Source organism: Chiroxiphia lanceolata, chromosome 6 (assembly GCF_009829145.1).
Source record: "Chiroxiphia lanceolata isolate bChiLan1 chromosome 6, bChiLan1.pri, whole genome shotgun sequence".
NCBI lineage: Eukaryota > Metazoa > Chordata > Aves > Passeriformes > Pipridae > Chiroxiphia > Chiroxiphia lanceolata.
Window position 1 is genome coordinate 8,010,981 of NC_045642.1, and position 26,771 is coordinate 8,037,751.

The 26,771-nt window shown below is 49.9% G+C and overlaps 1 protein-coding gene and 1 long non-coding RNA gene across 6 annotated transcripts in view; both read right to left on the bottom strand.

Moving 5' to 3' along the window:
* Positions 1 to 24,855, bottom strand: part of WT1 (WT1 transcription factor) — a 52,782-nt gene extending 27,927 nt beyond the window's left edge. For 2 of the 5 annotated variants that reach the window (XR_004357545.1, XR_004357544.1), the window contains exons 1-6: positions 24,092 to 24,855; positions 19,664 to 19,786; positions 19,341 to 19,443; positions 13,287 to 13,364; positions 4,084 to 4,186; positions 2,556 to 2,706 (exon numbers count right to left, since the gene is read on the bottom strand). Coding sequence is in view for 3 of the 5 variants with exons in the window: in XM_032690539.1 (XP_032546430.1) it covers positions 2,556 to 2,706; positions 4,084 to 4,186; positions 13,287 to 13,364; positions 19,341 to 19,443; positions 19,664 to 19,786; positions 24,092 to 24,482 (949 nt within the window). In the remaining 2 variants the exon portion in view is untranslated. The remainder of the gene's footprint in view (positions 1 to 2,555; positions 2,707 to 4,083; positions 4,187 to 13,286; positions 13,365 to 19,340; positions 19,444 to 19,663; positions 19,787 to 24,091) is intronic. The other 3 variants (XM_032690539.1, XM_032690538.1, XM_032690537.1) reach the window with 3 other exon arrangements.
* A 1,492-nt stretch (positions 24,856 to 26,347) lies between these two features.
* Positions 26,348 to 26,771, bottom strand: part of LOC116788121 — a 51,059-nt gene continuing 50,635 nt past the window's right edge. The window contains exon 4 of the long non-coding RNA XR_004357547.1: positions 26,348 to 26,458. This is a non-coding gene — a long non-coding RNA (uncharacterized LOC116788121). The remainder of the gene's footprint in view (positions 26,459 to 26,771) is intronic.

Sequence of the window (26,771 nt, forward strand, 5' to 3'; positions counted from 1 at the left end):
TTGGGTTACAAACAGAAAGATGATCAGAGAGCCCAAGAGACACCCATATAATTATCAACATAAACCAACAGCCTCGCTGGAGTCATACTGGCCTCTTAAGGTAGCCCCTGCCATACAGAAACAGCAGATGGAGAAAAGAAAGAAGGTGCAGAGAAGTGTGAACTGTATCTACCATTACTGTTATCAACAAGACACATTCTCCATAGTGATGATTGATCGGCCCTCGGACAAAACTGGTTTACAAATTTTGCTTTTCAAACCAGGGTTACACAAAGACATGAAATTACAAAGGAGACTGGAAATGGATTTGCATCACAACAGTCAGTTCAACTGCCCTGAAGAGCACGGGACTGGAAATTACCATTATGGCCACTAAGTCCAGACCATCCACACACCAAGCAGCCAAGAAAATATGTTAACTCAGAAATATTCCCAGACTATCCACTCCAGATGCTCCCTTACAGCATAGTTCACCAGGCACTCCCAAAAAACTAGGACTAAGAACACAGCAAGAGACAGGAAATGCAGGGCATCATATTCTAAGCCTCTACAGCAGCTGGGAATTTGGCAAGTAAAATTTCCAGATCATAATAATAGGAAATGTCTAGTGCCCATACAACAGGCTGAGAACAAAACCCTGCCAGCTGATAAAGAGGAGAACTCCCTTATAATCCTAAATCTGAATGCATCAGCCAGGCAAGTAACTCAAGCAATTTTCACACCAGCAGTGCACCATCCCTTGCTTCCTCTGTTTAGCTGCAATCAACCCTAAAATCTTGCATAGCAATGTTTGTATCAGAAAATACAAGCTCTGCAAAACAAGTCGGCCTCTTATGGAAAGTAACTTGAAAAGATTTGAGAAATAAATAAGTTTTGCTATCAACATATCAAAATGCTTGGGCAGAAAGGTCTGGGCCCCACCTGCACAGAAAAGATATTTGAGGGGAAAAAAATGTCTTTCCTCTACCCTGTTCCACTACAGCATAAACCAAGTGTGGGGCATGTATGACCTCAAAGACAATGGGAGAAGCCTCTCTAGGGGTGTTAGACAGCCATTGTCATAACTCCAGTGTCTTTTGGGGCTTTTGTGACTCTACAAGCCTAGATTGTATGTAGTATAATTCTGAAAACCTTCTACAGCTAAGGAAAAAAAATAAAAATATATAAGCTGAAGTCCTTGTGATTCATCCAGAAATAACATTGTGAAAGCCAAGCGACTAAATGGAATAAAATACAGGACCAGAACAACTAGTGACTGTTAAAATACAGAGTAAATCAATTTAGGAATGAAAGACACAGTGATTAGGATTAAAATTCAGAGCTGGTTAGGCATAGAGCAGAAACACTGAATGCAAAAGATCTCTAAATTTTCTTGTTTCCAATTTATTTACAGAAAATAGAATAGCATTTCTGCAGACCTCTGTCTCTAAAGATGAAATCCCACTTACAATCTAAATTATCTTGAATGCTTAATCTGAGCAAAGCTGAAGATGGCCATCGGAATATTTTGACACTTGCCCATTCAGAAATTAGAAGTGCTTTGTGTTCATTTCTCACCTGTAAGTATTTTATGCAATTAACCAACCACATGATCTCCAATAGCAAAAGCTTGCAACTATCTTTTATGAAATGTTTGACAATCTCCTAGGTCACTGCAGCATGGACTGTCCTTCTGTTCTCTCTTTCATCCCTTCGACCTTCTGGTGTATCAATGGCTAACTGAACACCTAAATCTGCAGATTTTATCCACAGATTTCTAGATTAGCACAGAAAGAACTGTATAAATAAAAATATGATAGGCAATCCAAAAAAATTCATAAGGATCATATCTGAAGACATATCATAATTTTATATGTCTAGCAGTATAAATCTTCCAAAAGGGGAAATAACTCTGTTTGCTCTCTGGCAAGGTGCAGCAGAGCATTTGATTTCCACATTTTGAGCTGTAATTTTTATTGCCTGAACTCAGAGAGAATCCAGACCTTAGCCTACAAAGGAATGGCTTCAGGCTCAATTTTTCATGGAAAGATCCCATAGCCAGGAAGCTATTTGCCAATCCCTGCCTCCACCCCCCCCAACCAGAAAAGGCTTACCCAGGAGAATAAGAGGATGCTAAATGTCTAGATTCCTCTTGCAGAAGAAACTTTCTAACAGTTAACATTAGATAAGATTTGGAGCAAGATTCAATGCTCCCAAATGAGGAGGAAAAGAAGGAAAAAATTAAAGGGGAAAACAATTCATAGCCCTAAATGATGCCCTGTAACAGTAAGGGAGAGAGGGAGGGAGAGAGGGAGGGAAAGAGGGAGGGAAGGAGGGAGGGAGGGAGGGAGGGAGGTGATCTACTTGCTGTCGGTGGTGCTCTGTGTTTTTCTTCACTAGATTCAGAGGGTCTTCTGCATCCAAAAGAGGGATTGCTCAGATGACAGAGGACACAGACACTCCTCTGACAGATTCTCACAGTCCCTGACCTGGCAGTTCATTTCTTGCCCCCTATGCTATTTTAAAACCCCCCTGCCCACCTTGCTGTGCAGTGCTGCGCCGTGATTTATACCCACCAGTGTGCTTTCTGCTGTGCATCTGCAAGTGGGACAACTTGAAGTATCTCTTGTTACAGCCCGGGTAGGCACACATGAAGGGACGCTTCTCATTCGTCTCACTCGCCGATCGGACAATGGTTGGAGCGACTCCTGGCACCCGCCGGACATCCTGCAATGACAGAGACCTGCTAATGCAACCTGCGTGTTTTCCAGCTCCTACTTAGCATATTCAAAGACAAACAATCAGAGGCACTTCGCCAGGACAAAGAGATGCTTACATAGATCACACTGTAAACAGGCAGTTTTATTTGAGTCTACATTAACGATCTGCAACCTTATCATACCTTCATCTGTTCTCTGCAGAGTATCACGGTTATTCGAAGGTGAAATACAGTGAACTCTACTTAGTGAATTCTCTCACCAATATTTATGCGTAATGGCTCACACTGTGACCTCCTGTATAGCCACACAATCCTGGTAGAACTCTTACTGGCATGGGAAATAGTTTTAAGCTTATACCAGATAAAAGCATGAGCCAGACTATTACTATCCTCTTTATTTTAAATACTCATATGAAGTTAAAGGACAAGGAAAGTAATGTCTTGGATTAATACAACCTGATTATAAACAAAACAAAAACAACTGTCTAGGTGGAGCTGATGAATAGTTCAGCCTTAATGCATTTTGGCCACTGTCACAATGTTCCATCAAAGATGATCTCCTCCTTCTGGGACAATTAACTTCCTTAAACAATGTCAGCCACTTACTTTTATTCACTCAACAAAAGCTGCCTCAGGAACCTGTTTCTGAGAGCTTGACACGGAATAATGACTTGCTAAACTATACAGAAAAGGAAAATGAGAAAAGATGCTATCTAAAAACACCGATGTACGATGTACGTTGACAACACAGAGCAAGAAGAGACAGATATTCTGTAATGACTTTGCCATCAGTTTTAAGAAGGTATATCTTTTACAGTGGTATTTATTAATGATATGACTGTCTCAGAAAGGAGGAAATTAACTCCTGTGAATGGTAAATTCCTTCCAAATACTCACTAATTACTTAGTCATTAGGACACGATCACATATTCTATTTTGTTTTAAGGAAATACATTTAAATTAGTGAAGTTTCAGAAATACATAAAAGCAAAATGTCATCTAACAGTTTCACACATATATGGTTATCAGACACAGTCCACTGCAACCACAGAAGCTCAACAGGGTCAGAGTGAATGGAGCCAGAAGCTGGAAAGGGGATCATATGTTTGGGACCATCCTGAGAAGGATGGAAGGAATATTGCCTTGCAGGTATAACTTTAGAAGAAGACATGAGGAATTTTAAATGACTGTGTCAGAAAGAAATATTAAGTTATAGCTTAAGTAATAGCTTTAGTGAAGCCAGGACATTTACATAAAGCATTTCTTGGTAACACAAAGAAACCAAAAATCAAGGATGGCTTTATAAATATCAGTGAAATAGTAAATTAACGCTATAAACAGGCAGCAGTTTTACTTTCCAAAGGAGAATGCCCTACTCTACTCACTTGTATGCCTCTGAAAACTCCATGGGTGTGTATTCTGTATTGGGCCCCACAGCTGTATAACATGGGAGCACTGTGGTTCTCATTTTCATATCCTGCTGTATGGCTGCAAATAAAGAGGGGAACAATGGAAAAATTAAATATTTTTCAGTACCCAGCTCCAGGTGAGAGGTTTCATTTCTTACATCAGTGATAACATATGCAGAGTTCACTTTTACAGCCATAATATCCAAGTTCAAATTAAATTCACCAAAGGAAACCCACTCTGCCTTCAGATGAATCTGCTCCCACTGGCACAGTGCACTGACTCCATACATACATCTTTTAGTATCCATCAAGACAGTCCAGAAAAAAAAAAAAGAAAAAAAAAAAAGAAAAAAAAGAAAATAAATTGCCATGATTTAAACTCTGATGTATTTCTACAAAGATTTTAGGTAAGAGGGAAAAATTCACATAGCAGCACAACAGTGTCATGTGCACATATACACATTATTTATCAGTTAAATGTGGGGCTGGCTATTGCTAATATCTTTTGGAATGAGCAAAATGCCTCAAGTTTCACATTAAGTGCAGTGGATTTTTGTCAGCACCTCATGACTCAGATATTACCAGATACTACCAAGAAAGTGATGACATTTATAAGAATAGCAGTCATGTACTCATAAACAGAGATTACAAATCAGTGTCTAAACTATTTATCCCACATATCAGCTTGCAGGATGCACTACAAATTAACCCTTTATAAAAATAAAATAAAATTATAATAACAAAAAAAAATCAGCCTATCCCTACTAGGTACAAATTTTCAAGATTTCTCATGCAATACATTAATTTTCAAAATTTGCAACTTTTGCCATGTTTTGTGTGTGTCACAGCCATATGTTTCATCTAATTTTGTTCTTCAAAATCCGGTGTGCTCCTGTCCAGAATGTTGGAACATTGCTGTGTTTCCTGTTTGCAGCCTTCTTAATGTCAAAATACTGTAAATACATTTAGGTTTTATGTTTGAATGAGTATGTTACATTAATGTGTACATTATCACATGCAGATATATATATTGGCAGTGGTAAGTGTACATGTTTTACACAACACTAGAAATTAGAAAGTGCAGAACAAAGCCCAAGGGCACACATCTAGGGACAAAGATGGATCTGTAGGATGTTATCCCAGTCTTTGCCAAATGCTTGCAATAGCAATTTGAAGGGGTCCCTGAGGCCCAGACTCTCATTTCACTGGTCCTTCCTTTCTCTTCGCTCAAAGTTCATGTGCAGAGAGTAGAATTACAAGGAATTTTTAAACCTCTTAAGTGATTTGCAGAACAGGCAGTGGAACTGGAACATGGGACACGTCTAAAGGGTCTGTGAAGCTCGGTGAGGAGGAGGGGAGCAGTGTTTGTGAGCAGCTCTGGCTGCAGCGGGTGGGTTGCGCTCCTCGTCACTCGGCCCCACAGCGACTCGCTGGCTGTCACTTGGCAAGTGGGTTCCCTGGGGTCTATTCCTTTGCTGCTTTACAACACCAGCTTCAAATCCTGCCTCCACCTGACTATTCAAATCAAAGCCCACACCTTTTGGGAGGGTATGCTCTGTTTATTTCAATTTTAAGCAGTAAACAGGTGACCATAATGAAATAAGTTATAGAGGGGTGGCAAGAAAGCATCTCTGATCTGTAGTAATGTCTGTAATAATAGATAAAGAAGATGTCATTATCTGATTTAAATGGATTAAACTCTTCTGTAGATATGCACCATGTCCAAATAAATAGGGTCTCCTCTCTCCCTAGGGCCCAGCTGTGGCCTTTTGCACCCTAATATAAGTCACAAATTACCATTTGCTGTTATCATTTGCTGTTACTATTTGATCAGTTCAGGTTCCCCCCCAGCATCAATTTTTCCTCTCTATTTAAAGGCAGCAAGTCTGTACGTGTTAAAAAGAAAAGGGGGAGGAGGAAGGATGTTGAAAACACCCAAGGTATGGTGATATACCTGTTGATCACAAATTACACAGTGCATTTTAAAACAGAAATGAAATGAGAACTACCATCAATAAGGAGGAAGTTCTCCAGCAGAAGCTATTGCTGATCTGTAACACAGCAGTAATCAAGGGTAAACATGAACTTCAGCGTTGGTCACCCTGAGTAACCATGTAACCTCCCATTCCCACCTGTCCTAACAACCCTAAACACTACAATAAACAACAGTCAGATAAGAAGAATTCCCAGGAGAAGCAGGAATATGCAGTAAAAGCTCACACCATAAAACACAGCCCCGCTTTCCCTCCAAATTCTCATGGTTTTCATCTTTCAGTGATAACCTCTCTTGTAAAGACCAGTCAGTTCTGAAGTAATTCCTCCCAGGAATAAGAAACAGAACAAAGACCCTGCTTGTGCCCTAAGGAATGGCTCCATGAAGGAGAGGTATCCTCCAGATGATCTCTATCTCAATTTTTATTGCACATTTGGGAAGCCTTCCTCAACATTCAGCCTCTTACACATTTCCTCATGTTATTTCTAGCTATACTTCATTAAAACTGTACATACAACTGCAAAGCTGTGAAGATTAAAACCTGTTTTCTGAGCCTCTAGACTCATAATATACTAAGTCCTTAACCAGCTCCCTAGGAGAGACACTTGAATAATCAGGAGCCCTAATTCTCATTTAATATTGGGCACATTTCCATCGGCTTTGGCTGGTACTCAGCGTGGCCATATGGATGATGACAGCAAAATGGATCACGAGAGATTTCTTGGTTAAAATACTGTTTATTCATTATGAAGCACTAAGGAATAATTTGACCTTTGGGGAGATAGGAACTAACAGGTGGATATTCTTTCCAGCCAGTGGGAAACTGGAACACTGAAGGAGGAGTTCTCACAAACTGTCCCTACAACGCTGCTCCCTTGAACTTCAGCCTTCACTCTGCATCGGTAGTGAACTCATTGTGAAAGACAATTCTTTTTCTCCCTGCCTCTTTACTCCATGCATCCATGATGTATGCCCCAAAATGTGCACCACAGTTGGCACAGTTGGCTTGTTTCATATGGCTGCAACTTATATACTATAATAAAAGCAGTGAGAGAAGAACCGATATAAATCTAAATACATTATTAAACTCAAACACCCGCTTTATTGCACGCAAGAGACAATGAGCAGATGCAGTGCCACAAACATGAGCAATACAAGTAACTGATGAGTTTATATCTGCAATAAATTAACTAAATGGAAATCTCCAGAGGGTAGGACATTTCTTAACTTTCATCTTTTCTGATTGGGCACTCTTGTGTTTAACTAGGCAAAGAGACAACGCCTTGAATGCTCAGGGCACCAAATCTATACATATAATAATGAAAAATTATCCTGATAGACTCCCAGGATTAGATGACAGTCTAGATCTCCACCAAAGCACATGCTCTCTCTCAGCAGGACAGGCTGCTCAGGCAACACCACAGCAGCCTGGAGAACTGCCAGCGGAGCCACTCGCTGCCCTGCTGCAAGTGCACTCTGAGAGCACAGCCAGAGCTCCTATGCTGTGCCTTGCCCTGCTCCAAGGGCTGAGCAGCCCCCAGGAGAAATCAGCTAAAGCCAGGGGCATGATCAGGGAGCAAACAGTTGAATTAACCAAAAAAAATTTTTCTTAAAAAAAAAAAGGAAAGAAAAATAGAAAAATCCCCAGTAAGGCCCAGAGTTACAGTCAAGAGAGACACGACACTGATCCCTCCACAGGTCCTAAGTGGACTCAAAACTAAGCAAGGCCAGATGCAGCCAAACTGGCTTGCCAGGATCCAACACAAATTTTTGTTTGAGCAAGGACTGGAGGATTTGGCCTCACAGTCCAGTTCTGCCTTTGCTTGTAAATATACAACTCCCTTTAACTTCAATGGGAACTGCACAAGGGCAGAACTGGACTATAAATATTTAGAGTTCGGGTTAGTTGGTGAGAAAAGGACTCAGTATATTTTATTCTCTGGATCTAGACAGCCAGAAACAGACCTGGAAACAGAGCCATAAAATGCAATTCTAGATAACTGGGAAACAAAGGCTGATACTTACACAACACGGAATGCTAAGGAAAGGCTCTGTTTTGTAGAGTATTTAAAGGGCTTGCATTTACCATTAGCCCAGCAAATCCTTAACACTCGGAGAGTAGCTCTTTTAAAATGATTAATCTCCAAGTTGTACAGATTGTACAAAGATTAATAAAAATGAAGGTTTTACAGATGAGAATGTGTGATGAAAAACAGAGCAGCTTTAGAGAGTTGTATCAATCTGAGTGGTTATAAAAAAAAACCTCATAAAAGATGACATTCTAATCTGAATATTTTAAAAAATAATCAAGCTGCAATTTCTCTCTCACACCATTTTTACTTTGTTAGACTGAAATTGCCTGTCTAATGTATAAAGCAGTTACAACTTAATCTGAAGAGTTAAGCTTTTTATTATTATTTCATAAACCAAAAAAGGGAAGCTTTAGGGCACACTGAGGAGAGTTAGAAAATTTCAGATGAAATGTGAATACACATTGATTCATGAGATTCAGACTTGGAAGAATAAAAAAAAGCCAGAAAAAAAAGATTACATAAAACAGGCACCACATTAAGCCTCAATTTAATTGTGTTTCAGTGCAGGAACAGGAATTTTAGGGTTTAGAAACAGAGCCAAAAATGAGGCAAAGTGAGGGTGTGGGCTAGTGCTGTTGATAACAGAACATAAAGGAAGAGAAGTAGAGCTAATTCCCTCTGCTAAAATATTTACCATCCTAGCACCCTGGGAAAAATAAGTATGAAGACAGCAAAAAGATTCTGATTAGTTATATAGAAGATTCTGTTTCTGCCTGGTTTTTGTCTAACACTATTACAGAGGGTGGAGTATAAAGCTGCATTTTTATCTGTACTTTCCAAGGCAAAGGGATATTAAAAAACACGATTTCACAGATAAGAGCTCTTCTGCCATCTTCAATGAGAGAACTAGCTGGCTGATGAAAGGAAGGATCTGGATTTTCAGGGCATCTTAGTATTTCTGACTTCAATAGTCTTTCTTTGGTTTGACCTGAGTGGAATCAAGATTGTACCCAACACTTACTTTCAAAATGAGACCCTCAGTTATAAGTGGGAAAGGATCAATTCAGTATTAGAGATAGTAGGTTATTGTCCATTTCCAGTTCATCTTGACTGCAGAACTGAACCTAAGTAGAAAGTTTTCCACCTCAAAATTTTACTAATAATGCCACCAAAGCTAAACATAAAAGCTTTTGCAATTCACTCCTAAACAAAACAAGTTTTCACTGTCTTGTTTTAGATGCAGTTTAAAAGTGTTCTGCAGAGAGCACACCTAATATGTCTTCCAGTGAGTGTGAGAAAACAGCAATAAATACCAGTTTCCATGGAACATGCTGAGTATTTAACACCCAAGCAAAACTAAAAGGGGAAAACCAACATTTTGTCTGGTTATGCACTCAATTTCAGATGACTGTGGGAAATATGGATCAAAACTTTTTGCTCGAGCAGCTGAAGAGACAATTTTGTCAAGTATTGCTGACACTTCTTGTCAACCATGCCATATCATTTCCTGCTTGTTATCAGTTATTTTCATGTAACTTTTATGCATAACTCACCAAAATATCAAGAGGGGGTTTATAGTCATGAGGTCTATGTACTCTTATAACTACTACACAATGAAGCAGTGTGTTTCATATTGGATAAACAAAAAAACCCCATGAAAATATTAAGAACAGACACAAATTGAAAAGGTGTCCACTAATGTGGGACATGCATTTTGATATGTCTGGGACCTGAGTTCTCAGGTCAGCAAAGGACCCACTGGCTTTCCTGCAACAGTATAAATCTAATCTCAGCAGCTCCAAACAAAATACCGCAAAATTAGGAACAAATCATCAGCAAACAGCCTGAGGAGATAAAATCCAGTCTCCCAGGGGTGTTTATTGCCTTAGCAATGAAGCTTTCCTTTTGGATTCTTGAAGCTGCCGGCTCGCAGACAACAAGCCCACCTTCCCTCTTGTCTACCCAAAGTTCAGAAGGTGACAGAGAGGTCCCTGGACAAACAAGCAACACAATCAACACACCAGTTCACAAGGCACTGTTCTTCCCTCACCTGAGTTATAAGAACAACCTGAGCTCAATCAGAGCTCAATCGAGTTGGCATTCAGAACCTAAATGAAAATCTAAAATGCAGATTCAAGTCAGCTGGACTCTGTGGTAGAAGTAGTGGGTTGTTTTCTTCTCCAGGGACAGCTCCTCGAAGAGAGAAGCTCATCTTGGGCCATCAGACATCCTTTTGGTTTGCCAGCAAGTAGAAACATCTAAAACTCGTGGCTGCAGCCTTTTCTATGTGCTTCCCCATTTACACCTCTCTCCCCTTCCCCTGCCAGTCTGTCACTGTTGCTGTACTCTGCCAGAAGACAACATCTCACTTCACCTTAGATGTCTCTCTTCACCACTTAGCAATGGCTGGGCAGGGACTCTATTCCATGCCTTTTACTGCTCACCTCTTCTTGTCTCAGGCCACGCCTTCCACAGATTCCTAATGCTTAGAGCTACCAAAAGCACTCAAAGACTAAACTCCACTGAGACAAAGGAAGTTCTTGCTGTCAGTTCCGATATCCAATATTAAAATATCCGTGGAGGAAAAAACACTTGGGAAAAGCAGACTTCTATGGCCTTAAAGACATAAGCTGCAGCAGGCTCTGAGCAGACAAAATCATTCAATAGTTTAGACGCCAGGCTTTTGATCACACACAAAGAGGACTGTTCCTAAGCTTGCAACTCAACAGGAATGGTTTTCACAATGACTGAAAAGGACACAGTTTTGGACACCTGGCAGTAGTCCTTCCTCAAATTCCAACTTTTAATCTGGGGTGAGGAGATTCTGGAGCTCATCACTCAAATATTGGCAAGAACATAAAGAGCTAAAACTAGAATGCTCTCAGACAAACTGCCAGGTAAATTCAGCAGAGAAACTGCTAACTAACACTGCCTGAAATGCATGGCAACAGCTTCATTTCAGTGTGTTAAACTTGTGCTGAACATGAACCCAGAAAGCAAGCTACTGACCTGGGCTGCTGTCAAGTATAAAGTGTATGACCTGTAAGTTTTATATAATTGTAGAGTTCTCTAACTGTTTGCAGAACTTACTGGCAATGTCTTCTTCCTTCTTACAATGTGCCTTATTGAAGCCAGGAAGAACTGCTGGGGAGAACTGAAGGCGAGGAGCTAAACAGGAACTGTCATCGTTGGACAGAATCTAGAAGCTCCATATTTCAACAGAAAGATTGATTCCAAAATTCTTAAATTACAACTACAAGATTGAGAAAAGCATCTGAAATACTAAACGCCTGGAAATCACTTATGAACAGTTCATATATTTTAAAGATGTAAATCTGGGGAAGAATACCTTATGTTCATGGCAACTGAGATTGGAGGTACTGTGTATTGTAACTCTCAGCCAGAAAAGACAGATAACTATTTTGGCTCATATTACCAGTGATGAGGCTATGTCTAGCACTGATTTTCCACAGATTCTACAATCTTGGCCTATACCAAAACTTTCAGCTTTGTTTTACCATAGATCATTCATCTTGATTTCCCCCCCCCCTTTTCATGCATCCTAGGTCACATACTTTACACTGCTAACAGTCTGACTCCTGGACAAGTAAGAAGCCATTTATTTTGTTCAGTACTCCTTTAATATTTCTATTGTGACTTTTTTTTTTCACTGAGTTCCCCAAAGAATAACCTCTTCCTTGCTTTAATAACTTGGACCTCAGTCAAGGTTGATGTGTTTCTCCATTTTGCAGGATATTTTCTTCAGAAGAGACAAAACAGTGTCTAATACTGAAATGACTGATCTTTAAAGGGTACAGTTTAAAGAGGAAATCAAAAACACTTATGGAAAAAAAAGTAGGAAATAACCTTTAAAAGAGGGGATCAGCAGCAAAGACAGTGAACTGTACACAACTGTAGGATTTTTGGATCTTCTTTAACCATAAGAGAGCTCCATGACAGACCTCTTCAGGCTCAATTCTCTCCTTCACTTCAATACAGATAGTTTACTATGCTACTATCTTCTCCTTCTAACCTTCAAACCACCATTTGTGAATGAGCTAGAAGCAGATCCACAACATTTTACTCCTTCATCACACGACAGAACTGTACACAAAGCCCACCTTGAACAAGAATTTTGACATTTATGGACAACTGCATGAAAGCACAGACCTATGCATGAAAGCACAGATCTATGCATGAAAGCACAGATCTATGCAAGGCTTTCCTCAGCCTCTCCCGTTGTTCACTTGGGGCAACACAAGCATAGACACTGAGAACGTCTCAAAGTTGGAGATACCCGCCTTCGGTGGGGGGAGTTTTCACAGCCAATTATCTTCTCAGAGCAGCGAATAATCTACTCTGTGGCTTTCTCTTGGCTAAGATCGAAAGGGTGGCTCTGTCACTCGTGGTGGCGATCGCAGGCGAAACGAGGCGAGGACACGGCTGTGCATCAGCCTCGCGGGTCTCGGTCCTGCCCGACGCGCCGGAGGATCCCCAACCCCGGCAGGGCTGATGGAGGCACCGGGCACAGGCACCGGAGCCTGACCCCCCTCCGTGGGCCGCCACCCCGGCGGGGCCCCGCGGCGCCTCGGAGCCTTCCTGCCCGCCCAGGCGCAGGAAGCCCCGCGGGGGAGGCGGGCCGGAGCCTCTTCCCGGCAGGTGGGAGGGCGACAATGGCCGGGAGGAAGGAAGCCGGGAGGCGGCCGGGCCGGGACACAGGACGCAGGGCCTGGCGAAGGCAGGGAAAGGGAAGAGGGATGGTAGGAAGGGGGCGACAGCTCAAGGAGGAGAGAGCGGAGGGGCCGCGGCTGCTCCTCTGGGACGGGCCCAGGGACCGGGAACGGGCACAGCCCATCCCTGCCCTGCCCGGGGACCCCAGCCCGGCCCCGGCGGGACAGGGCGGCTCCGGCGCTTCGGCTCTGAAACATCCAGGGCTGGGCTCCATGGGCGCGGCACCCCAGCCCTGAGCCCAGGCTATTGCAGGGATTATCAAAATCCCGGCAAACTGCAGCCAGATGATGAGCCATCCTCAGGACCGGACAGTATTCTTTTCGTGCAAGTGATGGGATTCAAGTCGCAAAATACAAGATGAAGTTAGCTCAGTAACACAGCTACACTAGGGCAACAGGTTAGAAGAGAACAAAGCTCCTTACCCCTTCAGTGTGGATCCCAAGTTCATTTGATTCCATGTCATGCATTCAAGCTGCGAGGTCATTTGATATAAATTGTCACTGTTGAGAAAACATGTAGAATTAGAACTAAAGTTACAAATACCAAATAAAAAACAATACATCAAGATATCAACAATTTCTTTGTTCTCGGTTTTAACTATAACTATCTAATAGCAGAAAGTAAATTTATTTTATACAATCCCTCTATCTACGTATTAAGAATTTAAAAAAAAAATAAAAGGAAATAGAAGAAAATAAAGGCTATGGATCCAAAAGTCCCTTTGAATCTGCAAGCCTGACGATTTTTAAACAGCTGGAAATGGAGACATAAAACTTCTTCCTTACAGAAAAATAATATCCGATATTGACACACATAATATTCGATATTGAAATGAGTAAAACGAATATAGGCAGCCGGGCGGAGTAACGCAGCGGATTATTTGTTTTAAAAAGTCAAATCTGTTAACTATTTTAACCAGGAGTGTGAGGGACCACGTGGGTAATGGAGTGAAACAGCTATCGTGACTCATGATGGATGTTACTACATAGAGGGGCTTGACAAGCGGGAGAAAAATGGAGTGGCTGGGCGATAAACGAAGCTCGCCGCTGGAACAGGCTCTTTCCCCGCCGGTACACACCGAAGGCAGCCCGGCGGCGGCCGCGGCCCGCGGCTTCCCCGCCACCGGAGCGGCAAACCCGGGCAGCGCGGCCGCGGTGCGGGACGGTGGGAGGCGGACGCGGAGCCCCGCGGAGCCCCGGGAGTGCTCGCCCGGCCCGGCAAATCTCCACCGGGCCGAGGAGGTGCCGCCTCCCGGGACAGGCTCCCCCCGGGCCGCCTGCGGGGCTCCCCCGCTCCGCGGTCTCCCCGCAGCGCAGCTCCCCGGCGAGCGGCGGGGGGACGAGGCGGGAGCCCCCGGCCCTTCAGCCGGGAGATGTGATTGATGCCGGGGAACAGCCGCTCACAATAAACGCAACTCTCCCCGTTGATTAATCACACCTAAAATCGCTGGACTTAGGCGGTGAATTTATCTCATTCTGTTATTAGAAGAGGGTATTTTTTTCTTTTTTTTTTTCCACTTCGTGGCAGGTAGAAGCGACCTAAAAAAGCCAGATTCCAGTGGGAAGCTTTTGCATATAAAAACAAATTAAGTGACTTCAATCTCGAAGTATGTGTAATATCATTTGTCAGTATCACTGGACACTATTATTCATTAGTATGTCTGAAGTGCTATTATGCTACTACAATGTCCTGCATATCAGCTCAGGAATTGTTAAACTCTCCTGCAGTTTCCCCATTTGCAATAGCAGTCCGTGCTGGTCTGTGCCAACTACGTTTTGCAATTCCACGAATTCTTCCTGTAATGCTGCTGTAATTAATTCCTCCAGGACCCTGATTTTTATTAGAAGTGCCCGCCCGATGCATTTACAGCAGGAGATTTCCCTTTAACTTTCTTTCGCTTGACAGTTCATTTATAAGAGCCTCCCCCACAATATCCACTTTTTTCCCCTCCTTTGCTTTTTCATAAAGCAATACACTTATTCATCTTGTCACAGCTCGCAGCCACTGTATTCCATGCCGCCTTTGGGTGACAGTGTCCAAAACAAACCAGCGCAGTGCCCGCGGTCAGGGGACACCGCAGCCCCCCCCGGCCAAAATCCCTCCCGACCCCCCCGCGGTACGGGCGCGCTTCGCTCCTGGCTGTGCAGCCGCAGCTGAACGGCGGAGCCCGAGCTGCCTTCAGCCTCCGAAGGGAGCCCGGAGCGGCTCCCGGGAAAGCTGGGCGTCGTGGGAAGCACTGGGAGATACAGGGCGAGCGGAACTCCGCTACTTGGGCTAAACCCCGCTCTACCACAACCGGTGCCTCCGGAACGGGGCGGCCGCAGGATGAGACCCGCAGCCTTCGCACCCCTTGTCCTCCCTGTGCGGTGGGGCGGGAGCCGGGGATGGGTGCGGGGGGAGCAGGTGCCCGGGTGCGGACCCCACGCCAGCCCGGCCCGGCGGGGGCGCGTTTCAGCTGCGCGACTGGAACAGAAAGAGAAGTTTGACTTGAGGCCCCGACAGCGGATTCCCGCGGGATACGCTGCCGACTCTCGGGTGGGGAATACCCCGGGACAGGGGTGCCCGCGGAGGGGCACCCGCACCCCCCTCTCACGGGTTGCAGAGGCGGCCTGTGCGATCTCTGCTGCTGGCAGTCGTAAAGGGGAGAAACCCTTTTTCTGTGCTGAGCCACGGCCCGTCGAGGTTTCCATCTCGAACAAACCGGAATTGTCCAAGCTCTGGCTAAATCGTGGGAATCGGCCCTGGGCGGGAGGCAGGTGAGCATCGCCGGGCTTCGCGCCCCTTAAAGCCGGAGGCAGGAACGGCCGCGCAGGGGCCACCGGGCACCGACTGGGATTAAACACCTCGCATCTCACACGAGAGAGAACAGGGCGTCCCTAACGCCATTTACGCCTCGCCATGGCCTGTTATTGACAGTACCGTGAGATGATCTCATGGAATTAACAACTCCGCTCAAAATCTCGGCTTTGGATGAGGTTTGAATGAGGAGGAGGAGGAAAGCGGGGTCTCCAGGGACATGCCTGCACTGATTCCAATCTGAATCCTTGGCCCTTCTAACGGCCACAAAGAAGACACTAAAAATAACTTATTTTCATTACAGAGATGCTTTTAAAGAGAAACGAGAGGAAGGGGGGGAACATTTCTACAACGGGGATTAATGTAAGTTGGAGTGGAATAAAAGGAAGTCAACGCTGAGCGAAAAGGGAACTTAAAAGGAAACCAGTAGTAGATCATATAGAGTTTGTTTTGGCCTGCTCTGCAGTATTATCGAGTTCTTGACCTCTGCACAGAAACAGCTATAATCTGAACTGAGACTCCTCCACTTTTAGAGTCTTTGCAAGTGTGACTCACAGTAAATTTTCAACATCGAGCATGTTTACTACATTAAACAGCGCGAGGTAGAAAAGTTCACATCACCATTTTAATGGACTCACAAACGCACACTTGTGATCTGCGCGGGTTTGTCATCCGTGTCCAGCTACCAACCACAGGCGCAGGGCTCCTTGGTAGCGCAGCGGGCCGCGCTATAAACAGAGAGCAAGTAGTTGCCGAGGCGAGAGATTTCAGAGATAGTTTTGCTTCCAGTATAAGAATTACGATCTTTTAACCATTTCCTTCAAGCTGCCGCCTTCCCCACTGCTTTGCCTCGCTACGGGAGGGATAGCGAGGCCCTCTCCCCGAGTGCCCCCGCACTGTAGACGGGCACCAGCGGGGCCGGGAGCTGTGCTGGCGGAGGGACCCTGCTGCCCACGCCCACTCGCGACCCTGCGCGGCTCCCTCCGGGAGCGAGGAAGCCGAGAGCGGTCCCTTGCAGCCAGCTGGGGAGATGGAGAGGAGCGGGAAGAGAGAGCACCGGATGGAGGTGGCTTCCTTTACACCTCCTCGCGGTGCTCTCTCGCTTCACCTCTGCCCGCCGAGGCATCGCCCTTAGGGTCGTGTTCGACACGAGGGTGTGGCCCTGACAGGACTATGCAAGGAGGAGCAGACCCGAAGCTTCACCTTGGAGTGGGCGAGGGACCACAAACAACGCCCGAGCGCCGCTCCAGAGAGGAGGTGGTGCAGGGCAAACACCGGCCGGCGCATCCCCCCGGAGAGAGAGGCAACACCTCCCGTCCCCGATCTCGTCTCCTCCGCCACATCACCCTCCTCTCCACTGCTCAAGGCGAACGATAGCGCCTGCCGTCCCCAGCCAGTTCGAGGAAAGATGAATCCCCCCCCCCCTCCAGGGATGAGCATCCATCACGGCCGGCCCCGGCACTCGGATGCGGCGACCGAGCAATCACTTGTCAAAGCAGAGCTGTCAAACTTCACCTGAACTGCGAAAAGTGAAAAAAAACCTTCGCAAAGGAGGTGCGGAATAAATACCGTCTTGAAAAAAACAAACAAACAAACAAACAATTTAGCCAAATCAATATAAATATGGATAAGGACAGTGAGGCCGTTTTCAGGGCCTTGGCGATGTGGCAAATGAATCCCCTCCCTTTCTGCACCGCAACTACTCATCCACAGGAAGAACACTTGTTTGTTAGGAAGATCGGGTTTTTTCCTAGACGTTTTTGAATGTGTTCATTAGGAGGACACTTATTGATCTCCTTTATTAAGGGGAGGCCGCATCGAGCTCGCCCACCTGTGCGGGTCTCGCTGCGGGAGCTCTGTGGAGCTGCCCTCGACGTGGAACAAGTTCTGCCTGACTTACACCCCCACACATCAGTATTGGCTTCTGTGAGCTTTAAGGGCTTAAATTCTTATCCTATCGGAGTAAACCGTAAACCTTTCAGGGAGTAGGGCAGGATCAAGGCTGAGATCGGGAGGAAATCCGACCTCAGGTGCGGGTCCCGAAGCGCTGGGCGGGAGGTGGCCGTGTTAAGGCGGTGACACCGCTGTGCTCACCCCCTGCCCGACGCCGCCTCAGTGGAGGCACATGGAGGAGAGAGCTCTCGACCCTATCAGCGATCTCCTATCGGAATCACATCTCCCAGGTGTTGCCGCTTCCAAGAGTGGGGCGATGGGGAGCCCTGGGGTCTGGTGGGACTGGGGAGAACGGCGTCTGCCCGCGGCCGCTCGGAACTGCCGTCTCCGAGCCTCCCTACAAACCATATTTATAGATTTCCCTGCACGGCGAGCAATCTCTGTCACTTCAGCGCAGAAGTTCTCCCCGCCAATTATTCTGCAAGCTAATCTCTCTGGATAGACTTCTTTCCTTCCTTCATTACCTCATTCCCTCCTTCCCCTGACGTCAACTCACGTTCATTAGCGAAGGGGGCTTCTGGAAGTGACAGAATTTTGTTGTCTCACGTCCAGTGTTGATTAATCAGAGATGATATAACCGGCCTACAAGAGGAGCCGCTCGCGGCTTCCTTCTCAGAGGCACATTGTTTTGTGTGCGAGAGTTACTTAGCAACTCCAAGATACGGGACTGGCTCCAAGTTCACAAAAAGTTGAAGAATAAATTTTGGGAAACTTCTTTTACTCACTAAACACATTGTAAAACTCCAACGCCCAGCCCTCATGTCAGACCGAAAAAAAAAAAAAAAATAAAAACGGGAAGCCGCGCTTGCCACAGGCCCATCTGTTGGCAAAGAGATTTCGTTGCTTGCAGCAAAGCTCCAGACGCACCTTTCTCCCAGCAAGGAAATCCGATAGGTTTATTGCCCCGATTTCAATAAATAACCTCCCTGCAGGCCAGTTCCCATCACTTCTGGGAGCCATCGGAAGGGCTCTTGGTCTGCAAGACGAAGCCCTCAGACGGACCTGAGTTTTAATTGCGTGCATCACGCTCTGCCTATCACTGCTGCTCACCAACCAGTGCTCCCACACCTTCCCGGCCTCGAGGAAGAGCTCCGGGGCTGCGGGAAGAAGGCGTAGGGGCCGGGCCGGCAGCGGGTCCCTGTAGCCCCAGGGTCAGCTGGGCTGTCCCGAGTAAATCCCACCGGCATGGTTAAGGGCAAATCCCAAAGTTTTTGCACCAGCGGGCTACCGGGCAGGAGTGTTCCAAGGAGAACAGGCAGCCCGGCTCCCTTCTCCCAGAGGCGGCCGGCACCTGCCGCTGGAGAGCGGCTCTCCCGAGCCCGCCCGGGATGCTCTGCCAGGGCCGCCGTCCCCCGTGAACTCCGGCCCGGGAGGGCGAGGCGGCCCGGGAAATCTCCGGGACACATCGGAGCCCGGGGTGGAAGGCGCGGAGTCTTTTCTTTCGTTTCGTGGGGTTTGGGGTGCTGTTTTTTGGGGGGGTTAGTTTGTTTGTTTGGGTTGGGTTTTGGTTTGGCTTCGAGGTTTTGGTTTGGTTTGGGTTTGTTTGGTACGGTTTGGTTTTTACGTGCGAATCTTCTTTTTTTTTTCTTTTGAGAAGGGTAAAAATAAACCTGTTTCCTTGCGTAAAGGAGAAGCTGTTTGAACGGCATGCGGGGGAGAGAGATCGCGTCCCAGCAACAACCCGCGCGAAAGGAGGGAAGGCAAAGCTCCCCTGCCGGCGGAGGTACCTGTTGTAGGGGGTCCGGAGGAGCAGGGCCTGGCTGCCCGTGCAGCTGTCGGTGGGGGTGTGACAGCCGTACACCGGGGGAGGCACCGAGTATTGCTGGTCCCCTGCGGAGAAAGCGGGAAAGAGTTAACCCCTGCGGCCACCGGCCGCCCCTCCACTCGCCCTGCGCTGCAGAGCGGGCTCCAGGGCCCCGTCCTCCAGCATCGGGGCATCTGTGCCAGGCCTGCAGGGGGTTGGGGCAGCCGTGCGACTCCGGAGCCACCCCGGATTGCCAGCCGGGCGGCAAAGCCCTTCGAGACGGGCTCCCGCGGAGGCTGAAATTACCTAGGGAGGGCTGCTGGCTGATGGGGTCCTCGTGTTTGAAGGAGTGGTTCGTGAACTGAGCGGCGGGGTGAGACGGCGTGTGGCCATAGCTGGGGGTCCCGTCAAACGCCACGGTGCTGTAACCTGCCGAAGAGACCACAGCGGGGTTAGCAGGCGCCCCCCGACAAGCCCCTCCGAGCAGGCGTCGAGAGAGAGGAGCCCACGCCCGGTCGAGCGCCGCGGGCTCCCAAATACTTCGCGATTATCGCACCCGCGGGGCTGCTGCCGGCGCTGAGGAAAAGGACAGGGGCAGAGCGTGCCCGCTTCGTTCACTCTCCCACCGCCCCTCTCTCAGCACACGCACTTCGCAAGGCTGCGGGCGAGGGGACCCCCGCGGGACCCCCCCGCTGCGGGCAGAGCCGAGCCGGGCTGCCCGCTCCGAGGGGCGGAAAGTCGGAAGTCTCGTTCGTGCTTAAAGAGAACAGATCGGCTTCGGTAATAAAAAGGATGTTTTCATTAATTGTTGCTCATATTAAAGAGGAAGATTCCCATCTGCTTAGTGTACTCATCTGGCGTTTCCAATTTAGAAGTTACCCTTTAATCTTGCTCTTTTTTTTTCTTTATTTTTTTTTAAGAGCCGCTTTCTGAAGAGTCTGCAATAAAGAGGCGGAATGTTACATGCAAAAATAAAACTCCTCCTTTCAGTGAAAATTGCTCTCCAAAATAATAAACAGCCTATTTTGTTTCCTACACCGAGCAGATTCAGATGGAAAGAGACCACCTCTGCTGACCCCGGGCCGACACGGAATCGTAAATCAGGTGCTTGGACACCAACTTTCATTAATGACTTGGAGCTGGCTAAACAACTTCAGCTAAAAAAGTAATTACAAAGTAATATTATCTCGGAGGCTTCTCGGCTCATCAGCATTTACCCCGAGAACCAAGCTCCTCCGAGAGTCACTAAAAAAAAAAACCAAACCAACAACCAAAAACAAACCAAAAACCAAAACAAAAAAACCACAAAACAAAACAAAAAAGTCCGACGCGGGCTGGGAAAAGAAACCAAAGGGACTACGATCGCTTCCTCCCTCACACTCCTCTCCCTTAACCTGCTTATTCCAGCACGGTCATCCTCCACAGACCCGTCTGGATGGGCTGTGTGGCTAGAGAGGGATTTTATTAGTAGAGTGGGAGCACTCGGGATTGTTTTCAGACGCTTCTCTCAGTTCCCCTTCGATGCCGGGTGCTCGGCGCAGGGCAGGTCTCTGTTTCACCGCCGCCGGTCGGTGATCACAGCGGGTTTCAGGGAGAATAAAATGCAGAGGCAGCAAAGGGATCCGAATGTTGCTTCTCCATTTTATTCTCTCTGCAGACAGGCTGGATCCAGCGACATCACAGGATGTCATTAACCTGCGCGGCTGAGCGGGAGAAACGAAGGGAGCAACGGGGAGGGGAAAAAAAAATATAAGCCAGAAGACTTTGAAACCTTCACCTTCTCGATGATTTTTAGGTCGGCCCTGAGACTGCGGGGCTGGGATAGGAGTGGGACTGGCTTGTTCCCAGCCACATGTCTCTCACATCGCCCTGACCCTAAGAGCAGAGCTCCTGTCGCGGCGACTCGAGCAGCGTTGACAAGCCGGTACCTTACGGGCTCCCATCCTACAGCTGTTTCTCGCTCGTTATCTCCTCCCTCGGCCCTCAGGGTGGAGGTTCAACCTTCAACTCCCTTTCCCCCATTTCCCTGTGCCTCTTTTTTAACTTTCAGAAAACACTGACACTTTCTACGTTACTTTTGGCCCGCCACACAGTTTCGGTGACCTTCAAAACTCAGCTCAGAGCAGAACGAGGTTTTGGCCGCATTTTCCGGTGTTGCCTGACCCAAAGCTTCAGGAATGTGATAAGAAAGTTGAGTTCTGAACCGAGCTGCCGATAGTGAGGTCTCTTTAATTAGGGCATTATCAGAACCAGTCCTGATTAAAATGTGCTGAAAATAATTGAAAGTTGTACATCTGTTGAAGAACGGGGCCCGCTGGAAGCATCCAGTTGTTGGAGGAGCCCAGCTGGATGAAAGGCGAAGGAGAAGAAGAAAACTGGGCAGAGGTTTCAAAGCCTTAGTTTCCTAACCCCCACCCCATCCCAGACTTGGCAGAAATGTCATCGCAGAGCCAAGGTAGCGTCTTTCCCACGGTCGGAGGAACCGTCTAAAAAAAAAAAAAGAGGAGTTCAACCTTGAGGAGAGCCAAAGCAAGAACATTTTATCCACCCACAAAAAGAAAAAAAAAGGAAAAAAAAAAAAAAGCAAACACCCTTTGCCGAATTCCTCCTTGCCGAAGTAGGAGTACCCTCTCTGCGTGCCGCCGAAAATAATTGTGGCTAAGCCGCAGTGCTGCACGTGCGGGGAGGGAAATCCGAGCCGAGGGGATCCCCCAAGGCCTGCATCGAAGCAGCTCGGCCTGGCAGAGCCCGGCAAGGAGCCGGAACACCGTCCCTGCTCCCAGCCACGGAGCCTTCCCCAGGCTCCTGCGGGGCCTCGCTGCCCAGGGCCGGGGAGGTGCAGAGGTGTCAGCCCCTCTGCCCCGGCTCTCCGGGCACGCACAGGTGCGGGGGTGTGCGGGGCTGGTAGTGCCGCGGGCCGAGCACCGCCCGCAGGGCGCCGAGCCCGAGTAAAGCCCAACGTGGTTTAACCCAGCTTTGGTGGGTTAAAGGCTCCGTTTCTCCTCGGGGTGGTTAAACCCGGACGATGGTGGTTAAGCAGGATGGCGCGGGGGCGCAGCTGTTTTGTCCCTGGCTAACGCAGGGCCGAATTTATTTCCCTCACCCATCCCTCCATCTTCTCGTCGCTATTTCGGCCCAGCGATTACAAATCCTCTCCGATGTCTAAAATCCTTTCAGATATCTTTTAAAACTCCCCGGCAGAGCCCTTGTCCCGGCGGGCTCTGTGCCGCTCCCCTCCCGTCCCGCAGCCGGAGCCTGGGACCCCGCGGGACACGGAGCTGCTCCGGGACCTCGGCGAGGCCGCGCCTCTCCCCAGCTCCAGGGATGCTGCCGAGCCGGGACCGGCAGCAGGGCTCTGCGGTTTCCGACGTTGGATCCCGGCGCCGGGCGGACCCCGGGGGCAGGGGCGGGGGGTCGAGTGCAGCAGAGCGGTGGCATCGGGACTGCGACCCGGCACTGCCCGGGGGGGGCCCGTGCGCGGCCGCGCTGCCGAACAACCCCTTCCCCTCCACCGCCACTGCCTCTCCTCGCTGCAAACATCGCTCCGGAGCGCCTCGGCGGCCTCGGGCCGCCCCTCGGCGGCCAGCATCGAGCGCGTCCGTCCGGCCTGGGCCTCTGCTCTGCCCCGTGCCCTGCCGCCAGCGAGCGCGGACAGCCCGAACGAGGGATAGTCGGCCCCAGCCCCTCTCCGTGGGTACGTGGTTGACCCCGCGGCGCACAGCAAGCCCGAGCTGCGAGCTGCCAAAAGCAGCGAGACGCCGGCGACTCATCCCGCTCTAGCCGAGCCACTCACCCCCTCCCGGACCCCTGTCCCTCGGGTTTCGAGGCCGCCACAGCCCCACTCCCCTCGGTCAGACTCTCCCGGCGCCTCGCCCGGGGCCGGGGAGTGCAGGGTAACTCACGGCATCCCGCGGCTCCGGGGCCAGCTGAAGGAGAGGGAACAAGACCCGAAAAGTCTCGGGCTAGCTCCCCTGAGGCTGTCTGTCCCCTTTTCCCTTCTTCATCGCGTTTGCACCCACAGATATTTATACTGCAGCCACTGGAAGAAAAACGATTAGCTGCTGATCGCGGTACCACAGGCTGATGACCTGTCGCCCGGCCGTTCAGCCCACGGGAGTTTCTCAGGGCGGTGCAAACACCGGGGACCGCACAGAGCTACCGCACAGCCCGTCCTAGAGATGCTGACAAGAAACGACGAGGCGGCCCTGTTTGTGCACTCCGGCCTTCCCGAGGTCAATTCGACAAGGGGCTTGAAAACACCAACGTGTGGACGGCGCTTTTCGGATTCAGGAGGAGGTTTGGAGGTACACCCCACACACACCCCCACCCCATCACCCCCAAGATATGTAGAGGGAATTCTCTCGGGCCACCGGCCCCACCTCCATTCCAGGACTTGCGCTGTCTCCGGCCCGAACAAACCTTTGCGAAGGCGAGAGACTGCTCCAGCCCGGGCAGGGGGCCTGGGGGCTCCAGCCGCCTGGCAGAGCCATCCGCTGCCCCACGGGAGGGGTGGGGGGGAGCAAATCGTGGCTCCTAAAGCTCCCCGGAGCGACGTGGCTGCCGCACACAGGGAGGGAAGGGAGGCAGGGGGAGGCTGGCTCGCCTGACCCGGCTCGGCTGCCGCGGAGACTGGGCTTGCTGTTTACATCAGGCGCGGCCCGGCCCGGCCCGGCTGAGCGGGAGCCTCCGGGGGCCGCCCCCCGAGCCCGGGGCGCCCGGCAGCGCGGCCCTTACCCTGGTTGCGGATCGCTTGCTGGCTCTCCAAGCAGTTGGGCAGGTAGGGCCCGTTGGGGAACATCCGAGCCTGGCCCGAGGGCGGCTGGCTGGGCGGCGGGGCGCCGAAGGGCCCGTAGCGGCAGGCGCCGGCCGTGCCCGTGAACTGGCCGGAGAAGTGGACGGTGAAGGCGCTCAGGTATTGCTCCTCGTGCGGGTCCGACCCGTTCCAGGTCGGCTCCTGCTTGATGAAGGAGTGCGGCCCCAGCGAGCCGTAGGAGGCCCCCGGGGGGAAGTCCAGGACGGGCGCCCACTGCGCCGCGCTGCTCACCGGCATGGTGCAGTTGCTGTTGCCCGGCAGGGAGGGCACGGAGGGCAGCAGCGCGTTGAGGTCTCGGACGTCGGAGCCCATCTGCTCGCAGACCTTCTGCCTGCCGCCGGGCAGCCAGTCTCCCCCCGGGCCGCACTTGTTCCAGGACACCTGGCCCCTGCCCGCCAAGCCGGAGGCCGGCTCCGGCTGCAGGCACCAGGCCGAAGAGCTCAGCCCTTTGGGGGAAGTTTGCTCCGCGACGCAGCTCCCCGGGTCCAGCCCTGCGGGAGCCGGCAGCAGCGACAGGGAAAGGTTGTTCTCCAGGATCGCCTCCGGGGTTGCACCCGCTCGCAGCGCAGGGCAGGGTGGGGTGTGCCCGTGTCTGTGTGTCCGCGTGTGTGGCGCGTCTGTCTGCGCGTGTGTCCGCCTGTCCGTGCTAGGGGGGCACAGCCGCCTCGCACGCCTCACCTCGGATGCCTGCTCACCCTCAACTTTGCAAAGCTCAAATAGAGGCGCTTGCAGGGGAGGAGGAGTCAGCACGGCGATCCTCCATTCACACAACCTCCGCCGAGGGGCTGCCCACAGCCCGCTCTGCTGAACCCAGCCGGACCAGACACGCGGGGGGGAGGGGGGAGACGAGGAGAGCCGGGGATGGAGGGGGAGAGGTGACTGTGGGAGAATATATCTCCCCTACGCATCACTCCCACCCTTCTTCTGGTGCAAGCGCCACTAAATCTCACCCTAACGTCCCTTCGCTTTGGGAGAGACTTGCAAGACTGTTAGAAGGATCCAGGTGGCCAGTAAGTACGTGCTGGATGACTTCCCCCACTAGCTCCGTGCGTGTCCGTGGGGACTCCGGAGGGCAGTGGGGTCGCAGGCCCCGGGGGCGGCCCGGGGAAGCCTCCGCCCTTGCGGGAGCCAGGGGAAGTGACACAGCCCTTTGCGGGCGGACCCTGTTCCTGCGAGGGGAAAGTGTCTTTCCAGGTGCCTCTCTCCCGCTACGGGAGGAACCTGCGTCTCCACGAGCTCCTGTGGGGTTCGGGCTGCCTGCCCGTGGTCCCGCCCCGCACACTGGGTGTTCCCTGTCCCTGGAGGCGCAGGGCCGGCCGTGCCAGGGCACCGAGGGCTCCGCCGGCGAGGGGAGGGATGGGCGCCCTTTGCAAGGGGACCGGGATCGGCGTGTGCCCAGTCCTGTCCCTGACCCTCCGACCTATCTGTACGTGAGAGGGAAGGAAGGGCTGGGCAGGTGGGGGAGGATGGCAGCGCTGTGAGCAATCTGCTTTTGAGAGATTCACCTGGCACTGCTCCTGGGAAGCCCCGGAGTCTCTCTTTCCTCCCCAGCCTCCTGGACAGCAGCTCCTCAGCGCGCATTCCTGGGCAGCGGCGGCGGCGGGAAGGCCCCCGAGGGCACCTTACACGTTATCCTCGGACGGTCCTTCCTCCCAGGAGACACGGCGGGTTTCGGGCCGGCCCTGGCAGCGAGGGGTGTCATGATTCTGGCGGTGCGGGAGCCCACCTAGACAGACTGTCCCGGCAGGAAGCCCCTGGGGAGGGCGGCAGAGCCTGCCGGGATCCGGGGCAGAGGCGAGCCCACAGCCCCTCTCGCCCCCGCGGGACACAGTCTCACTAAAGGCAAGAAGAGGGATCCTGCCGCCTTCCTTTGGAACTACTAATTAAAAATCAGCCGGGGAGGGGGATGTTGCTTCTACGAGCACACGTGGGACAGCTCCCGAGGGCTGGCCCCGGCGCAGGGTACTCGCCAAGTACCAGACCCGCCGCTCTGTCCCTTGCGCATCGTCCTCGGCCGCTTTTAAACCGCGGCACCGCAGATGCCTCCGGGTCCGTCCCCGTCCCCGTCCCCCCCCCGCAGAGCCGCGTCCTGCCCGCACCTCACCCCCCTCTGCAGCGAAAGCAGTGACAGAGACGCCGTGAACGCTTACCTGCCGCAGGACAGACCGATCCTCTTGTCTTCCCCGTGATAATGTGCACTTTCGGTGTTTCCTTCCCGCCGCGGCACCAAAGGTTACCGCCAGCATCTCCAATTTTGAATCGGTGCTTTAAGATTCAAAGGGTAAATTCTACAGCAAAATAAATCAAAATAGGTCGTTATTGGTGTAGCCAAGTATAAATTCATATTCTCTTAAAACTAATTAACCGTAACAGTCGGATTTTGTTATTAGTGAAGTTATTTTTTCACAAACTATCTGCAGATAATTTCCCTTAAAAATCTCTCTTTTGGTGTATAAATCTACTTATTACAGAAATCTACGTGTAACGTAAGTGCAAAAGATTCGTTGACTATCTCTGCCGATAGTAAATATCCCCTAAGCTTAGAGGATCTGCCGCTTCTTGAGAGTCTTCAGCAAACTAAAGCACCCCCGGATGGCGCTT